The 17639-nt window shown below is 48.8% G+C and overlaps 1 protein-coding gene across 7 annotated transcripts in view; it reads left to right on the top strand.

Annotated features, from left to right (window-relative positions):
• Positions 1-1204: 1204 nt before the first annotated feature.
• LOC146333578 (tRNA-dihydrouridine(47) synthase [NAD(P)(+)]-like) overlaps positions 1205-17639 on the top strand; it is a 24582-nt gene continuing 8147 nt past the window's right edge. For 3 of the 7 annotated variants that reach the window (XM_084825773.1, XM_084825772.1, XM_084825774.1), the window contains exons 1-9: positions 1268-1372; positions 4228-4495; positions 5510-5585; positions 6462-6911; positions 8525-8641; positions 9556-9615; positions 11074-11310; positions 13025-13119; positions 15230-15418. In XM_084825773.1, coding sequence (XP_084681899.1) covers positions 5550-5585; positions 6462-6911; positions 8525-8641; positions 9556-9615; positions 11074-11190 — 780 coding nt within the window. In that variant the 5' untranslated portion in view covers positions 1268-1372; positions 4228-4495; positions 5510-5549 and the 3' untranslated portion in view covers positions 11191-11310; positions 13025-13119; positions 15230-15418. Of the gene's footprint in view, positions 1373-4227; positions 4496-5509; positions 5590-6461; positions 6912-8524; positions 8642-9555; positions 9616-11073; positions 11311-13024; positions 13120-15229; positions 15419-17639 lie in introns of those variants that run through there. The other 4 variants (XM_084825778.1, XM_084825776.1, XM_084825777.1 and 1 more) reach the window with 4 other exon arrangements.

The following is a 17639-nucleotide window of genomic DNA, read 5'->3' as shown; positions in this document are numbered from 1 at the left end:
GATCATGGCATCTGGCCCCATCGCTTCCTGGCATATGGAAGGGGAAGAAATGGAAGCAGTGACAGATTTTACTTTCTTGGACCCCAAGATCACCGCAGACGGTGACTGTAGCCATGAAATTAAAAGACGCTTGCTCCTTGGGAGGAAAGCTATGGCCAACCTAGACAGCATAGTAAGAAGCAGAGACATCACCTTGCCGACAAAGGTCCGTCTAATCAAAGCTATGGTTTTCCCAGTAGAACGTATGGCTGTGAGAGCTGGACTCTAAGGAAGGCTGAGCGCCGAAGAATTGATGCTTTCGAACTGTGGTGCTGGAGAAGACGCTTACGAGTCCCCTGGACTGCAAGGAGGTCCAATCAGTCCATCCTACAGGAAATCACCCCTGACTGCTCATTGGAAGGACAGATACTGAAGCTGAAGCTCCAATATTTTGGCCACCTAATGCGAAGAGAAAACTCCCTGGAAAAGACCCTGATGCTGGGAAAGACCGAAGGCAAAAGGAGAAGGGGACAGCAGAGGATGAGATGGCTAGATAGCATCACGGATGCAATGAATATGGACTTGAGCACGCTCCGGGAGAAAGCGCAGGACAGGAAGGCCTGGCGTGCTGTGGTCCATGGGGTCACGAAGAGTCGGACACGACTGAACAACAAGAATGAGTGGCTGATATTGTAATTTAATTATATTAATTATATTAATTACAGCAGTGTGTTGCTGATATTGCAATTTGATTCTATAATTATATCAATTACATCTCTGTGTTACTGACATTGCAGTTTAATTCTATAAATTGTATTATTTCAGTCTGTTTTCCTGATATTGTAAGTTAATAGTAATTATCGTTATTAATTCCTTAATTATTAATTCTACCTTGATTTTTAACCTCCCTAATTAAATAATAATAATAATAATTTTAACTGTTGCCACAGGCAGGCAGTTGGGTAGCCCTCCATTCCCATCCCCCACTCCCGTCAGGAGGAGGGGGCGCCTTTCCCGCCTTTTTCTCAACCGCCACTTATTAAGCCCCGCCCCCGCGGCCTCGGCCAGTCCTCCCTCCCCCTTTCACCCCGCTCTTGCGCTTCGCCCATAGAGACAGACGAGGGCGTAGAGTGACAGCGCCAGTTATGAAGGGCGCTCTCAATGCCGGCCAGCGTCGCGCTAGCCCTTGAGATCTCTATGCCCCCTGCGATCGGCCCTGAGGAGCAGTCAAGACGCGCCGTGGGTTGTGCCGGAAGTGCTCCCGGCGGGGCTCCGCCCGAGCCTCCTTGCGTCTATGGTCTCGCCCTCCTCTTTCTCCTCCTTGGAGCGGGGGGGCGAGTCAGCGCCCCTCCCCCGCCATGGAGCTTGCTGGGGCGGCCCCCAACAAAGCCCAGTGAGTATTGGGGCCCCTCCCCGTCTATGTCCCCCAGCTCCCGATAGCCCCACATCTCAGGGACTCCCTGAGCCCTCTTGTAAGAACCGCCAAAGGACAGTTATTTCTGCCCCCGATATTTCAGGCCTCCCTACTCCCAGATGAAGGGCTCGCCCCCTTTAAAAATGGCCAAAGGCCCCCCATTTCAAACACCCCCAGGCCCCTTTCTGCATCAGGTCTCAGCCCCCCTCCTCTAACCCCCCCTTAAAAACTGCCAAAGCCCCCCCATTTCAAACACCCCAGGCCCCTTTCTGCATCAGGTCTCAGCCCCCCTCCTCTAACCCCCCTTAAAAACTGCCAAAGCCCCCCCATTTCAAACACCCCAGGCCCCTTTCTGCATCAGGTCTCAGCCCCCCTCCTCTAACCCCCCTTAAAAACTGCCAAAGCCCCCCCATTTCAAACACCCCAGGCCCCTTTCTGCATCAGGTCTCAGCCCCCCTCCTCTAACCCCCCCTTAAAAACTGCCAAAGCCCCCCCATTTCAAACACCCCAGGCCCCTTTCTGCATCAGGTCTCAGCTCCCCTCCTCTAACCCCCCCTTAAAAACTGCCAAAGCCCCCCCATTTCAAACACCCCAGGCCCCTTTCTGCATCAGGTCTCAGCCCCCCTCCTCTAACCCCCCTTAAAAACTGCCAAAGCCCCATTTCAAACACCCCAGGCCCCTTTCTGCATCAGGTCTCAGCCCCCCTCCTCTAACCCCCCCTTAAAAACTGCCAAAGCCCCCCCATTTCAAACACCCCAGGCCCCTTTCTGCATCAGGTCTCAGCCCCCCTCCTCTAACCCCCCTTAAAAACTGCCAAAGCCCCCCCATTTCAAACACCCCAGGCCCCTTTCTGCATCAGGTCTCAGCCCCCCTCCTCTAACCCCCCCTTAAAAACTGCCAAAGCCCCCCCATTTCAAACATCCCCGGCCCCCTTTCTGCATCAGGTCTCAGCCTGCTCCTCTAACCCCCCCTTAAAAACTGCCAAAGCCCCCCCCATTTCAAACACCCCCAGTTCCCTTTCTGCATCAGGTCTCAGCCCCCCTCCTCTAACCCCCCCTTAAAAACTGCCAAAGCCCCCCCATTTCAAACATCCCCGGCCCCCTTTCTGCATCAGGTCTCAGCCTGCTCCTCTAACCCCCCCTTAAAAACTGCCAAAGCCCCCCCCATTTCAAACACACCCAGGCCCCTTTCTGCATCAGGTCTCAGCCCCCCTCCTCTAACCCCCCCTTAAAAACTGCCAAAGCCCCCCCCATTTCCAACACCCCCAGTTCCCTTTCTGCATCAGGTATCAGCCCCCCTCCTCTAACCCCCCCTTAAAAACTGCCAAAGCCCCCCCATTTCAAACATCCCCAGGCCCCTTTCTGCATCAGGGGACTGCAATGACCTCCATTTCAGGTACCTTTCAGTTCTTCATCTTCCGTATAAGGCATTCTGCACCCTTTCTCTCCGTCTTATCCCCTCATCCCACCCCTACCTGTAACAGCTTCTCGGGCTCCCCCCTCCTCCCTTTTCAACCACCCAGACTCTCTGGAAAGGTGCATCTCTCCCTCTTTCCTCTGAGATTTAATTTCTAGAGACCCTTATAGAGGAGGAGGCTGAACTCTGGAGCACAACAATTCCAGCATCTCAGTGCACCACATTTTTAAGAAGACCTTCCCCGAAGTCAGAAATAGGAGCATTGGAAAATGCAGACCGCCCCTGGTAAATAAGGACACTAGGGGAATAAGGGAACCCCTGTCCCCCTGTAACCAGATTCACAGTGAAATCTCATGCATCTTTGTTTTATTTATAGATTTGTTGAGCTGCCTTTCAGACTACATATGGCTCCCAAGGCAACTTAAGATATTATCCTATGCATGTTTAGACAGAAAAATGTTTAAACATGTATAGGATTGTGCCCTTAGTCAATCAGGGAGAGATTATTCCAATGACAATTATTTTATTCAGAAGGGCACAGAGATGTAAGGCACTGCCTGATACAAAATCATCCCATTGGCCCATCTATTTTATCCCAGTTCTGTCTGATGGGTTCTGCAAAGTCTCATGTGATGTGGGCTCTTTCCAAGACGGAAATCTTCTCAGGATTAAATGAGAAGCTTTTCATCGTGCCACCTTGTGTAAAGCAGGTGTTCTTACCACCAAGATATGGGCCCTCCTGATCAGCTGCCTAAAAACAGCACAAGTTATTACAAAATTGTCATTTGGATGGCTTTCAGCGTGTGAATCTAGGTTCTCCTAACCGAGGGCTGTGTAACTCGTGGCCCTCCAGATGTTTTGGCCTACAACTCCCATAATCCCTCACCATTGGCTTTGCCGGCTAGGGCTGATGGGAGTTGTAGGCCAAAAAAATCTAGAGAGCCACAAGTTGCCCAGCCCTGCTTTACCTAAACTGGAACCCAAGCCCCATAAGTGCACCTGGCTTAAACTTCCCTAAACCCATCCATCGTGGATGGGTCAGTTCCTCCATTAAAAAAAAGTTGTTCCAGACTTCAGCTACCAGGCATGAGGTTTTTCCATCCCAGAATTTAGGTGTCCTAAGCTTCTGCTTCAGATGTACGGAGGGAAACAGTATGTTGGAGGACAGATTCCACCAATGGATTTGTTCTGTGGGCTTGGGGCTGTGGGAGTATGGGAAAGATTTTCCTTGTGTGTGGCAAAAAAAAGCCTTTCTTAAAAATCCCAAAGGTATACTTTAAATAAAATCTGTATATCTGCAAAGAGATTAATATAGCACAATGATCAGTAAGGATAGGACTTGTAGTCACAAACATCTGGAGGGTGCCACCTTGGGAAAAGTTGTTATGAAAGTATAATGAAACCATCCTACTCTCTAGAAACGTCTCTGTGAAGGAAGGGTTTCTAATGTATCCTGGCCAGAAAGGTGAGCTGCGTTCTAACAAAGATAGCTGTGAGAATGGTGCACAGGAGGACATCTTTGGAAACCTGAGCAAGCTTCCTGCCAAGCTGTAGAACATCTGGAATCCAGAAATAGATGGAAGCCAAGAAGTAAGCCTGCTGGAATGGCCAAAAGAAAAAGCGCCTGAGATACAGAAGAGTGCCCAATGGGTGTGTAAAGATTGCCTTTGCCCGTTGGTAGCCCAGGTAAAGCATGCGTGGATGAGTCGCTCTGGAGTTGTCGAGATTATTAAGACTCATTGAATGGGTTGACGAAGTCTGATATCCCCTGTCAGATGCTACCAGCCTTGTAAATAAGCCCACAAAAGTGACTTGCCTGCAGGGTTTTTTTTTACTAGCCTGCTCCTCTGAAGCCAGCATGGCCTATCTCTCAGTTTGCTTTCCTGCTGTAATCTCTGTCTCATGCTGTCTCTGTTATGCATCTCTGAATCCTTGGAAGAGAGATGCAGTGGAGAATGTAATGCAGATGTTCAACCAGTCTCGCTACTGGTGGGCCTGTGAGTGAGACATTGCCATAAGCAAGGCCTATACCACATAACACCATTTGAGCCTCGCAACCTGACAGTTGACGCCCCCCACATGGGAATTCTGCAAGCCCCCTGTTTGTAGACCATTCTCATTTTAGTGGGAATGTCAGCTTGCCAAACAGGCCTGTGGCCACGTGTCTGTCATGTTCTGGGTTCCTTCTCCCCTCTCAGGATTCAGAAGTGCTTGTTGAAAGTGGTGCCAGTTTTGCTAGCCTGGCAGTTTGCCCCGTGGTATGGCCTCTCAGGGACTCCTTCAGACCACCAGCAATTTGCTGGCAGAGTGAAAGCCTTGTGTGTTGTTGCTGCGAGAATTGTTGAGGCAGTGCAGAACCAGAAAGGGGGAGGTGGTTATAGAAATAATGCAAATTGTAACTGAAGGAAATAAAACAGGGAAGTACTCTGTCCTAATTCAGGGATAGACAATCTAGTGCCCTCCAGATGTTTTAAACGACAACTCTCATGAGTCTGAGACAGCATGGCCAGTGGTCTGAGATTATGGGAATTGTGGTCCCCAATATCTGGATGGCACCAGGTTGCCTCCCCCTGCCCTTGTTCATTAGTCTCTCTCTCTCTGTGTTTCAATATTGCTACTCAAGTAATTGTTTGTCATTTCTATTTTATTGATTGTGGATTGGTGGCTGCTAATTATTTTTATTTTAATGGTGTCATCCAGGTCTCTGCCCTGAGGGGTTAACAATCTAGGAAACAACATAATGACGACAACAGAGGATGTTGGGGGAGAGATGAAGGCAGGTAAACCAGGGGAAGAATATGTGATTATTGCGGATTATTGCAACTTGACCTACTCAGGTACTAGGCTAGGGCAGGAGTGCAGAACCTCAGGCTGGACAGCCCAGTCTGGCCTGCCTGGGGTTGTAATCCAACCCTCTGGTGTTCCCCAGGTGGCCACGCCACCTTCCTTTGGCCCCACCCCTTTCCCCCAAACATCCAATCATTTGGTGGTTTCCCAACATTTGTGAAGCACCCCCCCCCCCTTCTTAACAGGCTTAGCTGCTGGCAGGAAGAGCTTTAAGCTAAAATATGCTGGTATTTTTTTATATTCTGGCCCTGCCCTTTTTGCTTTTGGCTCCACCTCCTTTGCCTTCGGCTCCGTCCACCACTGGAATGTGGCCCCCAAGAGCTTCTCTGAAATGGAATGCGCCTCTTGGGCTAAAAGAGGTTCTGTTCCTCTGGGCTAGGAGGTTCTGCCAAAGGCTTCACGAACATGGTGGTTTTGAGCGGGGATTTGATAGAGATAAGAGCTGGCCATACACCAGTTGTCTGGGAGGCAGTTCCAGGTGTAAGGGGCAGCAAGGGAGACACAGAGAAGTCATTCCAGGGAGGATGGTGCGGGGTGGAGCTGGAGGAGTGAAGGTTGCAGGCAGGGATGTATCAGGGCCTAAGAGCAGAACAGATGATGTTCTCAGGGGTGGGGTAGTCCACAGAGGAATTTTTAGGTAAGGACCTAAAAGAAGCTTGGGCCAGATTTGACAGCAGACAGGAATCCAGTGTAGGGATTTAAGGAAGGGGCTTTACTTGGTCAGAGTGGTGAGAGAGGAGAATGAATTTAGCCACAGAGCTCTGGAGAAATGGAATAGGGACATCTCACTCTTCTCTTGTTGTAGGAATGCGCAGATGAATGCGTTTTGGGCCTGCAGTGCCACTACCAACATGACATCAAGGAATACATGGCCACCAAGCTGCTGGACCTCGGAGACAGGTGCGTGCTCTTTGAGATGTTTGGCAAGTGTCGTTCTGAGGCCTCCTGCCAGTTTGCTGGAACCCACCTGGGAGAGGACTACAAGAATCTTGTTAACGTGAACCTTTGGAAACAGTGGGAAGGGGAAATGATGTTGAAGAACAGACTCTCAGAGGAACTTCAGAAGAAGGTGCAAAAAATGGAGTTTCCCTTGGACAAGTCCCTGGAGTACATTTCTTCTGTGCCCAAGTCCCATTGTGGAAAGAGGGCCGGGGGCCAAACAGTGGCTGCATCAACAGCCAACACCGGGGTCCAGACAGCCGACGCCACGACGGATGAAGATATTGTGAGACTGAGACTGTGTGAGAAACAAAAGGTATGGCACCAGTCCGCTGGCAGCCACAGTCAGTGTTTGCTGTGGAGCAGAGAGGGCAGCTGTGCAATCCAGGTGTAGAAATTTATTTTCACCTCAATCTTGGTTCAAGCAGTAGCCTCTTTAAGGCTCAGACACGTAGACGTTGGTTTGCCTCACATGCCTCTTTTGGCCCTCTTTTCTCTCTTTTCTTCGTAGCTGGATCTGAATGGCAAGCTGTACTTGTCTCCTTTAGAAAAGTTAGGTAGATGGACTCCTTCCTCTAACCAGATAAGCAAGCGAAAAACTCTGAATCTGAACCCAGTTCCATGAATGAGAGTATAGATGGGATGTGGGAGGAGGTTGGGAGGGACAAGACTTGATTTTCACCATCTCCTGTCCCCTTGGCCCTCCCCCTGGCCTCAGATGGATTGATGCGCTGTCTGTGTTGCTCTCCTCTGTGATGTTTCCAGAACAGCAGGGAATCCTCACAGAATCCTAGAGTTGGAAGGGGCCAGTTTGGCCATTTCTGCTCAGTGCAGGAGTCCGTTTAAAGCCTCCCTGACAGATAGCTGTCCAATCTCTGCTTGGATATCCTGGAATCAATACGGGTTGCCCTTGCATTTCTCAGCCTCACGTCTTGTTTGTGGGTTTCAATTAGGCAAAGTGCCATTCTCTGCAAGCAGTACGGAGCCGACATCATCTGTGCGGAGAAGGCATCATTTGATCATTTAGTTCATGGGAAGATAGCTCAGTGGTTGTGGATGCAGCGGCACTACACGGAGGATGTCTTTGGTGTCCAGGTAGTTTGATGCCAACAGGATGGGGAGGAGGGAGCATAAGGAGCAGGACTGTTGGACCAGACCAAGCATAATCCATCTTGCCCAGAATTCAAGAGCCCCCCACCCAGAGGTATTCGGAGGTAGTTTGTGTCCGACCATAAAGTTCCACTCGCCCATCATGGCTACTGGAATGAAGATTCTAGGCATTTACAAAGAGCCGACAGTGTTCAATGTGCTATAGAGCTATTAAAAGATCAAGACTGTCCCTGCCCGCAGGTTCACCATCTTAAGACACAGTGCAAAAAGGAGGAGACATGGGGAGGGAAGAGGAAAGCAAGCCCTGGAGCGGCTGCTCTTTCATTGGCCGAAGGAGGCAGCCAAGTTGGTCTTGCCTTTGCCATGATGTTTTTTTCCAGGACACAGAAGAAGCATCCCCCAGTGGCTCCTGGTTCCCTAGGCTGAGGTGTGCTTCAGTTCTGCAGTGGCAGGACAACTGGCTGTTGGAACTGAACGTTCTTCCTGGCAAGGAAGGGGGAAGCAATCTCCCTGCAGCTGTGCCTTCCCTGCTCGATAGATGAGACCAAGCTGGTCTCCCCCTTGGGAGTCTCATAGCCTTTGGCTAATACCTCCTGCTAGATTTCTCCAAGAATCTCGTCCCCTTGTTAAGCCTTCTTAGCCAGAGGCTGTTAGCAGCTGTGGCAAACTTGCCTCAGTGGACAAAAGTGAAGGTGGAAGGAGCAGACTTATCGCGGTTGGGTACGGTGGGTGTTCATCTTGTCTCCTTACGTGGTATGTGCACAGAAGTGCTTTTGTGAGTTTGCAGTGGGTGACTCTCATCTTCCTGTCCCTCTGCAGCTGAGAGGAACATCACCAACCAGCATGATCATATGTGCGGAGCTTCTCAACCACACCATTGAAGTGGATTTCGTTGACGTTTATGTCGATAACCCAAATGTCATCCTATGTGATAAGGTAGCTGGTTGCATCCCTAAAGCGTTCTGACGTATAATGGTATTTTTTCATATAGCACTGTAAAACAGAAGCCTCCCACTTGTCCTGTGAAACGAAACAGGCAGAGACACGCTTCTTCTAACTTAACTCATGAGTAAGGCTGCCACTACCTCCTCATTCCCCCGAACTCTTAGCTGAGAGTGCTTGAGAGCTGCGAGAATTAGAGAGGCTGGAACCACTTTTAGTGAGCCCTCTGTCTCCTGTCAGGCCAGAGCAGTCCTATTGGGATAGGTGGCCACCTCCAGACTTGGAGGCGACCACCTATCCAGTGCATGGCAGGAGGAGCATGGATCCTCTCCACGCTGCAGCTGCCCTGCATTTGTGGCTGGATGGCCAGTTTCAGCTGTCTAGCCGTGGGACATTGGAGCGCAGGGTGTTGTACCAACACTCCTGCAGTCCCCGACCCTGGGAATGCCCCCTTTTGCCCTGCTCCGTGCTGCTCTTAAGAGCCCAGAGAAGATCCACGCCACCTACAAGGCGGCAGGACTGGGGGCAGAGAGGCAGTTTTCCGGGAGCATGGGCTCTAAGATCAGTTCCCAGAAACCGACCAATCTTGTGGCCGTCTAGCCACTGTCTAGTGGCCATAGGATTGCGCCCTAAAACTACCAGGGTGACCGGTAATGTTTTATCTGAATGTGAATGGAAAATGACTTCCTTGGATTGGTCAAAAAAAAAATCCCTAGATTCTCAGAACATAACTCCCTGTTTCTAGAATCCCTAGAAATTCTCCATTTCTAGAATCCCTAAAAATAATTCCTAGATTCTTTGGCCAGAAGCCACAAATTTGGGCAGAGGAAAATTCCTCTGGATCGGAGGGCCAGGAGAAGGTGCATTTGGTTTGTCCATATCTGCTTCACCCTCCTTTCTCTTCCTAGGGTGGGGGCTGTAATGTACTGGACCGCAGCTTTGGATGGACACTCGAAGGCATGAACTATGTAAGCCATGGGACTTCTCTTGGCTGGCTCTGAGCTGTGCTGGGTTTCAGCATATATATTTATTTATTTGTTACATTTATATCCAGCCTTTTCATCCAAGGAGCCCAAGGCAGCATACACGATCCCCCTCCTCTCCATTGTATCTTCACAACAACCCTGTGAGGCAGGTCAGGTTGAGTGGCCCAAAGTCATCCAGTGGGGACTAGAACCCGAGTCTCCTGAGTCCCAATCCAAAGCTCTAACCACTATGCTACACTGGCTCTCATCTGCCTTTCCATTCCCCGGGCACTTTATGTTAATGCTCTAGTCTTCCTTGTACTTTGAATAACTTCACATCATCTGTAGAGTTTATCACTGCTGCTTTTGTTTATGTATTTATGTACGTATTTATTTAATCCACTTCTAGGCTGCCTTTCTGCCAAGGTATTCAAGGCGATTCACAATTTTTAAAGACTGAAACAAGCAAACAAAGGTTACCCAATCCAGACACACACACACCCCGCCCTGCTGCCTCCAAACAAATACCAGAATATAGTTCTCTTAGTCTGATAGAAGGTCTCTTCAGGAGTTGATGGCACGAGCTCTCCCTGGCCTGGGCTTCTCCTCAAGTGAATGTGTTTAGGGCTTGTTATGCCCCCACTGGAGGAAACCTCCTCAGAGGAGGCACTCCCAGAGATCAAGAGTGCCCCCGAACAGCCCATGTCAGAAGACCAGGAGGAGCCTGGGCCCTCAGGTGAGATGGCCACGGGTCTGTCCCTGCAAGGCAGAGGCTGAGCAACCCCCTGGCCCCCAGGAACGTTGTCGCCTCAAGAGGCAGGCCAGGAGGGCTCCTTCGGGAAGGAGTGCTCAATTCCAAAGGAGGACTTCTCAAGAGGAAAGGACTCCTGATGAGCAGGACTCTTGCCAGAGGGCTATAATGAACTACAGCTGAGCTCTGGGAGGCTGTGGCTAAATAAACCCTCAATTTCACCCTAGTCAGTGCTGCAAACAATGCCATTGCTGCAACTTCTGTATCTTGTACCCTGATCTTGATTCGTGTTTCGACTTTTGGACTTCTACCTGGCACTGCCTTTTTGGAACTTTGATTATACTTCATTGATATCCTGTGCTTCAGCTACATCTCTGACTTCTCTCAAGAAAATCAATGTTTGCCTCGTAAATGGTATTTGCCTAGCTTAGAGACTCACCCAGCCAAAGCAGGACATGGCTCAGCGCAAGACCTCTTGGGGCAGCTGCTGCTGCTTCCAACAGTTGTGCAAGGATTGGCCTTTGGTGTCAAGTCCCATTAAAAAAAATGCTGATTTCTCAATGATTCTGCTGTTCTTTTGCACTCTCCTTAAGGAGGCTTTGGGGAAAGGTTTGGCTGGAAAGCTTTCCAAAGAAGCTTGTATTCTGTCAAGCATGGAATAGACTTCTGAAGCACCCTTTTACCCATCTCTCTCTCTCTTTCTTCACTAGGTCCTGGATGTTCCGTTGACTTTGAAGATGTGCACTGGCCTGCACAGGAATAGTGTGGTGGCTCACGAAATTATTCCCAGCCTCCGGAACTGCGGAGTCTCTTTGGTCACAGGATAGTGACCTCCTTGTTTCTTATGTGGCAACCTTCCTTGGGACCCATTCAGAGAAAGGGTTTGACAAATCCTGTTTCACTAACACTGACCTAGATCAGTGGCCTATCAGCAAATCCTGGTTAAGGTCAGTGTAAGCAAAACTATAGCTAAGGCTGTTCAGGGGTAAGGGGATGGAATTTTAATGTAAGGAAAGAGGGGGTGCACAGTTTTGTGCCCATTCACAACCCCTTAATCGGGTTAGAGATGTGGGGTACTGATGTCTGCATTGGCAATAGAAAGTTGGGTCTCTATGGGAGTGCAAAGCCGAGAACTCTGGGATAATCCAGTGTGTCTTGGCAGAAATCCTTGTGGGAAAGACTGACAAGTCCAGAAATAAGATGCCCCCTTTCTGGGTACGCTCCACAGGAGTATGTTAACTGTCTTAATCCATTCGTGCAAATGGTTACTTAAACTGGACAGACCTTAATGTTCATTCACTCCTGTACTGCTCTCCATCACAGGGGAGTTCAGGTGAAAACAAAACAGGCAGGATTCCGACATCGATCTGTTCAGGGCAATGCTCCCAGAGTAGCATCAGCTCAACCTCTCTTCCTAGGGCACCTCTATCCACTGGCAGGTTGAAATCTTGGTAAGCCGCTCTTTTTGGCTGCAGGATAGGATAGAAATGCAATAAATATTTTTATGTTATTGTTTTTTATTATTACATATGCATCCCGCCTTCTTTCCTCTTGCAAGGAACCCAAGGCAACTTAACATGGTCCCCCTTCTCCTCTCCTCTCCAACAACCCTTTGAGGTAGGCTAGGTTGAGAGTCAGGGACTGGCCCAAAGTCGCCCAGTGAGCTTCATGGCTGAGTGTTGACTAGAACCCAGATCTCCCGAGTCCCAGTCCAACACTCTAATCACTACACCACACTGGCTCTCTTTTTGATTCTCTTTTTTGGTCCCTAAACTTAGTGAAGAGAGCGGAAGCAGTCTGTGGACAGACACTCACTTTCCCATCTGGTCAGTGTTGCCAAGAGTGAGCTAGATGGGCCAGTCGTCTGACTGGGTATAAGGCAGCTTCCTCGGTTCCCCCCCACTATCCTTCCCCTGATGGCTGTATTCCTGGTTCCCAGCGTAAACCAGGTTTGCGCATCATGGTTAAGGTCAGTGCGAGTATTAAGGGGGTTGGATGGAATTTGTGTGTCAGAGAGAAGAGGGGGCACTGAGTTTTGTGCCCACCAGCGATCCCTTCATCATGGTTAGAGATGGGGAGCATTCGCATCTGTGCTGGCAACAGAAGACAGGGTCTCTAGAGGAGAGCAGAGCCCAGGAGAACACTGGGATAATCCGGTGGGATTTAGTAGGAAGTAATTATCTGGAAATAAGACATCCCCTTTCTGGGCGACTCTGCAAGACTGTCTTAACTACCTTTCCCAGGACACACATCTGTGGGGCTCAAGCCCACTGGCTTACAGTCCTTTCTGCCAGAACAAAACAGACGGCTTGTTGGATCAGACGCGAAGTGGCTCGCTGTAGCCCATTATCTTGCCCCCAACAATGACCAACCAGATTTTATTTAATTGTATTCATTGGAAAAAATAGTATCCTGCCCTTCCAGTGCCTCTGAGGGCCTGTATATTAGAAGGCTGCGGCTCTCCACTGCATTTGCCCTCCGGCAACAGACATCCTGAGAGAGGTGGCCTCTGAATCCAACAGTTGCATGTAGCTATTGTGCCTTATAGCTGTTGACGGACATCTCTCCCCCATGTTCCAATCTCAAAATGTCAAAAAGCAGTGTGTTTTGTTGTATGGATCTATGGCACGGGTGCCAACTGTTATTTCTTGACTTTCTTAGCTTCGTGGTCAATCGAGAGTGAAGAGATATGTAGAGGCGGTGGATTGGGATTACATCGTGGAGTGTGCAGAAAATGCCAGTCATGCCTCTTTTCGGTAGGTGGTTTTGGAGCAGCTTTTCTTACTTTCTGTGGGTTGGTTGCAGCCCCTTCACATTTGCTTTGATCTTTTTGTGCTGAATCAGGCACTGCAAGATATATGTTTTACATTTGGGTGTGCATTGCTCCACTTCTGGCTCAGTTTACTTGGCCCAGATTTTCGTCCCGCACTGCCAGGCTGCCTTGCTCTCCTGCTTCAGTCCTCTTCTCTAGCTGTGCCGTTTCTGTGCTGCCTTGGAACGATTAACCCTCCTGCCTTTGCTTCTCTCACTCCACAACGCTGGAACTTGGGGTGGCTCAATGAAGCAGGTTCAGGAAAGAACAAAGAGAGTCCTTCAGATTATGCATAGAACTCACTGCCGCAGAATGTAGGGGTGGCCACCGGCTTTAAAAGGAGACTGGACCAATTTGAGGAGGAGGAGGAGAGGTTTCTCCCTGGCTGTAGCCATGACGGCTAAACGGAAACTTTCATGTTCAGAGACAGCCCATCTTTGAACACCAGCTGCTAGGGGGCAACAGCAGAGGAGGCCCTGAGTGTGGACTTCCCGGAGCACCTGGCTGGCAACTGTCAGAAACAGGATGCTGGACTGGATGGGGCCACCTACCTCTGACCAGTGGGGCTCCTACATTTTGTACATGGGCTGATGCAAGGCAGATCTCGGGGTCACGACCAGGTCCTTCCTTCCTGGTATCTCCTTAATCACCCACTTCTGCGAAGAATAAAAATGCATCTCGTGTGGCCTGAATGAAGTGGTGATGACAGAAGTTAATCGAGCCATGGAGAGTGGTGTTTTGGGGGTGATGATTGCTAGGCAAGTGTCTTTTTTCTTTTTCTTCCATGCTCTTTTAAAGAAGAACATGGAAAAGATGTCTCCTGTGTGTGAGAACTTCCTGTGCATAATGGGTTTTTTTCTTTTTAAAGTAACTTTAGTGTTGGAACAGATGTTTATTATTTTAAGCATATGTAGCCTGCTCCTCGGGTAAAAATCCTTCTAGAGCAGCTGACATCATCTTCATATTGATAGCAAATCAACCTGTGTTCATGAGCAAAAACCTACAGCTGCTTTTTGTCGGAGTAGTCATACCTCAGTGGCAGAGTGCCCACTTCTTGTGCAGAAGGTCCTAGGTTCAATCCGCGGCATCTCCAGCTAAGGCTGGGAAAGACCCCCAACTGAAACCCTGGAGAGACATTGCTGTCAGCATAGACAAAACTGAGCTAGGTATACCAGTGGTCAAACTCAGTATAAGGCAGTTTCCTATATTGGTGGCCTGTCTCTTCCCTCCTCCCCACTGGTAATTGATTGACTGGATTTTAAAACTGCCTTTCAGAATAGATTCTCCTCCCAATGCAGGTTACAATCGATAATAAAAGAGGATGTCTGTCTGTGCTATAGTGCCAAGACCATGAAGCCTAGATGCCTCACACTTGGCAGGCGTGCTAAGGGCACCCTAAGGCTGTGCACCTCGGAGTCGTTTTGTTTTTAAATATATTAATTTTGACTAAAATGCTTCTGTGTATTTGAAGCCTGCAGTAATACCTTCAGTAACTAGGTGGCAGGTTTTCCTAACCAGCACATAGCTTTGTAGTCAATTAAAGACTATTGCTACAGCTTGAAGCCACGGGGGAGTAGTCTGAGGGACGCAATTCTATAGCTGCTCACTCTCCCCTGCTGTGGGGCATGCCCAGCCCTCAAGAGAATGGAGCGAGCAGACCCCTCCTTCAGGGGACTATAGAGATGCACCATGGCAGGGGCCATGCCAAAGGGTGCCAACGGGCATGGCTGCACTCGGATGGGGCAGGCACAGTGTGTCTGACTCTGACAGCTGCGTATGTTCACGTGAGGGCTTTGTTGTGTTAAACAAAGGGTACTTCCAACCCATGCAAAGCTGGGCCCATTCGCTAGGAAAACAATACAATGTAATAAGATCATACAAAAAACATTAAAATACTAAAACATAAAATGATTGCACAGTAAAACCACAACATGTCATCTGAAGGATGGCTTTTAATAGAGTCACCCATGATTGGAACTGAACATTTCCAAAGTGTGTGTGTGTGTGTTTGCAGTTTCTGGTTGATGTCATCTGTAGCTTTGTCTGGCCCACAGGGCACCTCTGATCAAGCCGTGGATCTTCACTGAAATCAAAGAGCAGCGGCACTGGGACATTTCAGCACAGGAGAGGCTCGATATGCTTAAAGACTTAATTAAGTACGGCCTGGAGTTCTGGGGGTCGGACACACAAGGCATAGAGAGAACCAGGGGCTACCTGCTGAAATGGCTCTCATTTCTTTGCAGGTAAGAGCTCCTTCGGTTCATGCTAAACTCCTGGGTTTGTCTTCCCCAGAACCAAGTGGTGGTCTTGGGTTCCTGTGGAGGGTGTATGTGTTGCATATATGGGTTCAAATTTGGACCCTGTGTGCCCCAGTAGGTAAAGTGTGACACAGGATCAAAGGGCTGCACATTCAAGATTGTGACTGAAATTAAACAATGTACTGATGGATAGTGCTCAGTACAAGAAGAGCAGAGAACTAATATTGTCTCTCTGCAATACAGGAACAGCAAAGCATTCTCCGTTCAGTACAATATATGACAAGGAAATCATATCAAAGAAATGGCAATTTACAAAGCACCCAATGAAAGCAGTTTGGAATACAAATCCTGAAACTGCATCTCCCTGCTAAAACTCTTCCAGCCCATTTAGCATGAAAGCTTTGTAAGTTTCCTCATTGTTTCAGATTTGGTAGCACTGTGGAATATAGTTCATAGCTACATATTGAGTGTGGTGGTTAAAATAGTTATGTCCATAGCAGAGGCAGAACACCGGAAGGAAGGAAACGGGGGGGGGGGGGGGGTAGAGGAAGACAAAACAATAGGAAGGAGAAATAAGAGGAATGAGGTGGAGCGTAATAAAGGTTAAAAAAGGAAAAAATGACTTGAAACATTTATTTTATATTGATCGCTGGTGGGACCTGATCTTTTCATCATCATCTTAGGTGGGCACATGGATTTGTTCACCTGTCAAATATGCCCGTAATCTTTCTGGGGAAGTTCATTCTACCAGCTCCCCTGCTATGTCATCATGGTGGTCCAAACAGTAAGGTTAGAGACAGGTAGGTAGTTGTCTTAGATTAGCCTTCCCCAACCTGGTGCTCTCCAGATGTGTATGGCTATTGTTCCCATAATCCTGCAGCCAGCTACACTGGGCAACCCTCTTTCTCCCTTCACAAAACTACCTTAATCAAAACGTGCAGTTCCAAATCTGCCTCAATATCTTATCCTACCACTGATGCCATGTGAAGGGAGAACAGGCTTTGCCCAAATTCCCTGCGGTGTCAGCAGGGACTGAGCAGTTACTACAGTGGCTGCCACCAACCCTGATATCCACCTCAGCTTGACCCAGGGGACTCTCCAACCTGACTGGACACCACTAGTGCTTAGAAATGGGAGTCCAAACTGGCACCCTCTATTTCAAGCCCTTGGCCCGAAACTTTAAGCAGTAGCAGTTAACCCAGCAGAAGACTCTGGATTTAGAACTAAGGCTTACTTGGAAGACACACAGCTCTTGAGGTAGAGATTAAGTTTAATTACATAGGGTAAGAGGAAAATGGATAAAAAGGCATACAAGAATCAGAGGGTAAAATCCAACCTAAGTCCTCCTTAGAGTAGATCCATTGAAATGAACAGGATTTCACTTAGTCATTACTAGCTTAAGTCCCATTCATTTCACTGGTTGGATTTTACTCAGAGTAACCTATGGAAATCCCCTTCGTGGATCACTGCCTTGTTGTGGCGAAGGGGCTTGCGTAACTCAGTGAAGCCATAAGCTATGCTGTGCAGGGCCACCCAAGACGGGCAGGTCATGGCGGAGAGTTCTGACAAAATGTGGTCCACTGCAGGAGGAAATGGCAACCCACTCCAATATTCTTGCCAAGAAAACCCTATGGAACGTATCACAAGGCTAAAAGATATGACGCCGGAAGATAAGCCCCTCAGGTCGGAAGGTGTCCAATATACTACTGGGGAAGAGCAGAGGGAATTTCCAAGTAGCGCCAGAAAGAGTGAAGCGGCTGGGCCAAAGCCAAAAGGACACTCAGCTGTGGATGTGTCTGGTGGTGAAAAGAAAGTCTGATGCTGTAAAGAACAATACTGTTTAGGAACCTGGAATGTCAGATCAATGAATCAAGGTATGGCTAGATAGCATCACCAATGCAATGAATATGAACTAGAGCACACTCTGGGAGAGAGCGGACAGGAAGGCCTGGCATGCTATGGTCCATGGGGTCACAAAGAGTCGGACACGACTGAACAACAACAACCTATGGAAATAGCACTTCAGGCGAAATATAACAAAAGGTACCTAACTGTGCCCTACACGTTACCTCAGTAGAGGTCTTCCCATGGAACAGGGCCCAATCCAGGATTTAGAGCATCACAAGTCCAAAAACAAGTTAAAGCATGAAGATCCACCCCCGCTCTTTTTATGCTCAAACCCCTGGCAACACAAGGAAGATCCTAA

Source organism: Heloderma suspectum, chromosome Z (assembly GCF_057233095.1).
Source record: "Heloderma suspectum isolate Gila_16-S chromosome Z, 16-S_ref, whole genome shotgun sequence".
Classification (NCBI taxonomy): Eukaryota; Metazoa; Chordata; class Lepidosauria; order Squamata; family Helodermatidae; genus Heloderma; species Heloderma suspectum.
The sequence above is the reverse complement of the archived record's forward strand: the minus strand, read 5'-3'. Positions and strand labels throughout refer to the sequence as shown.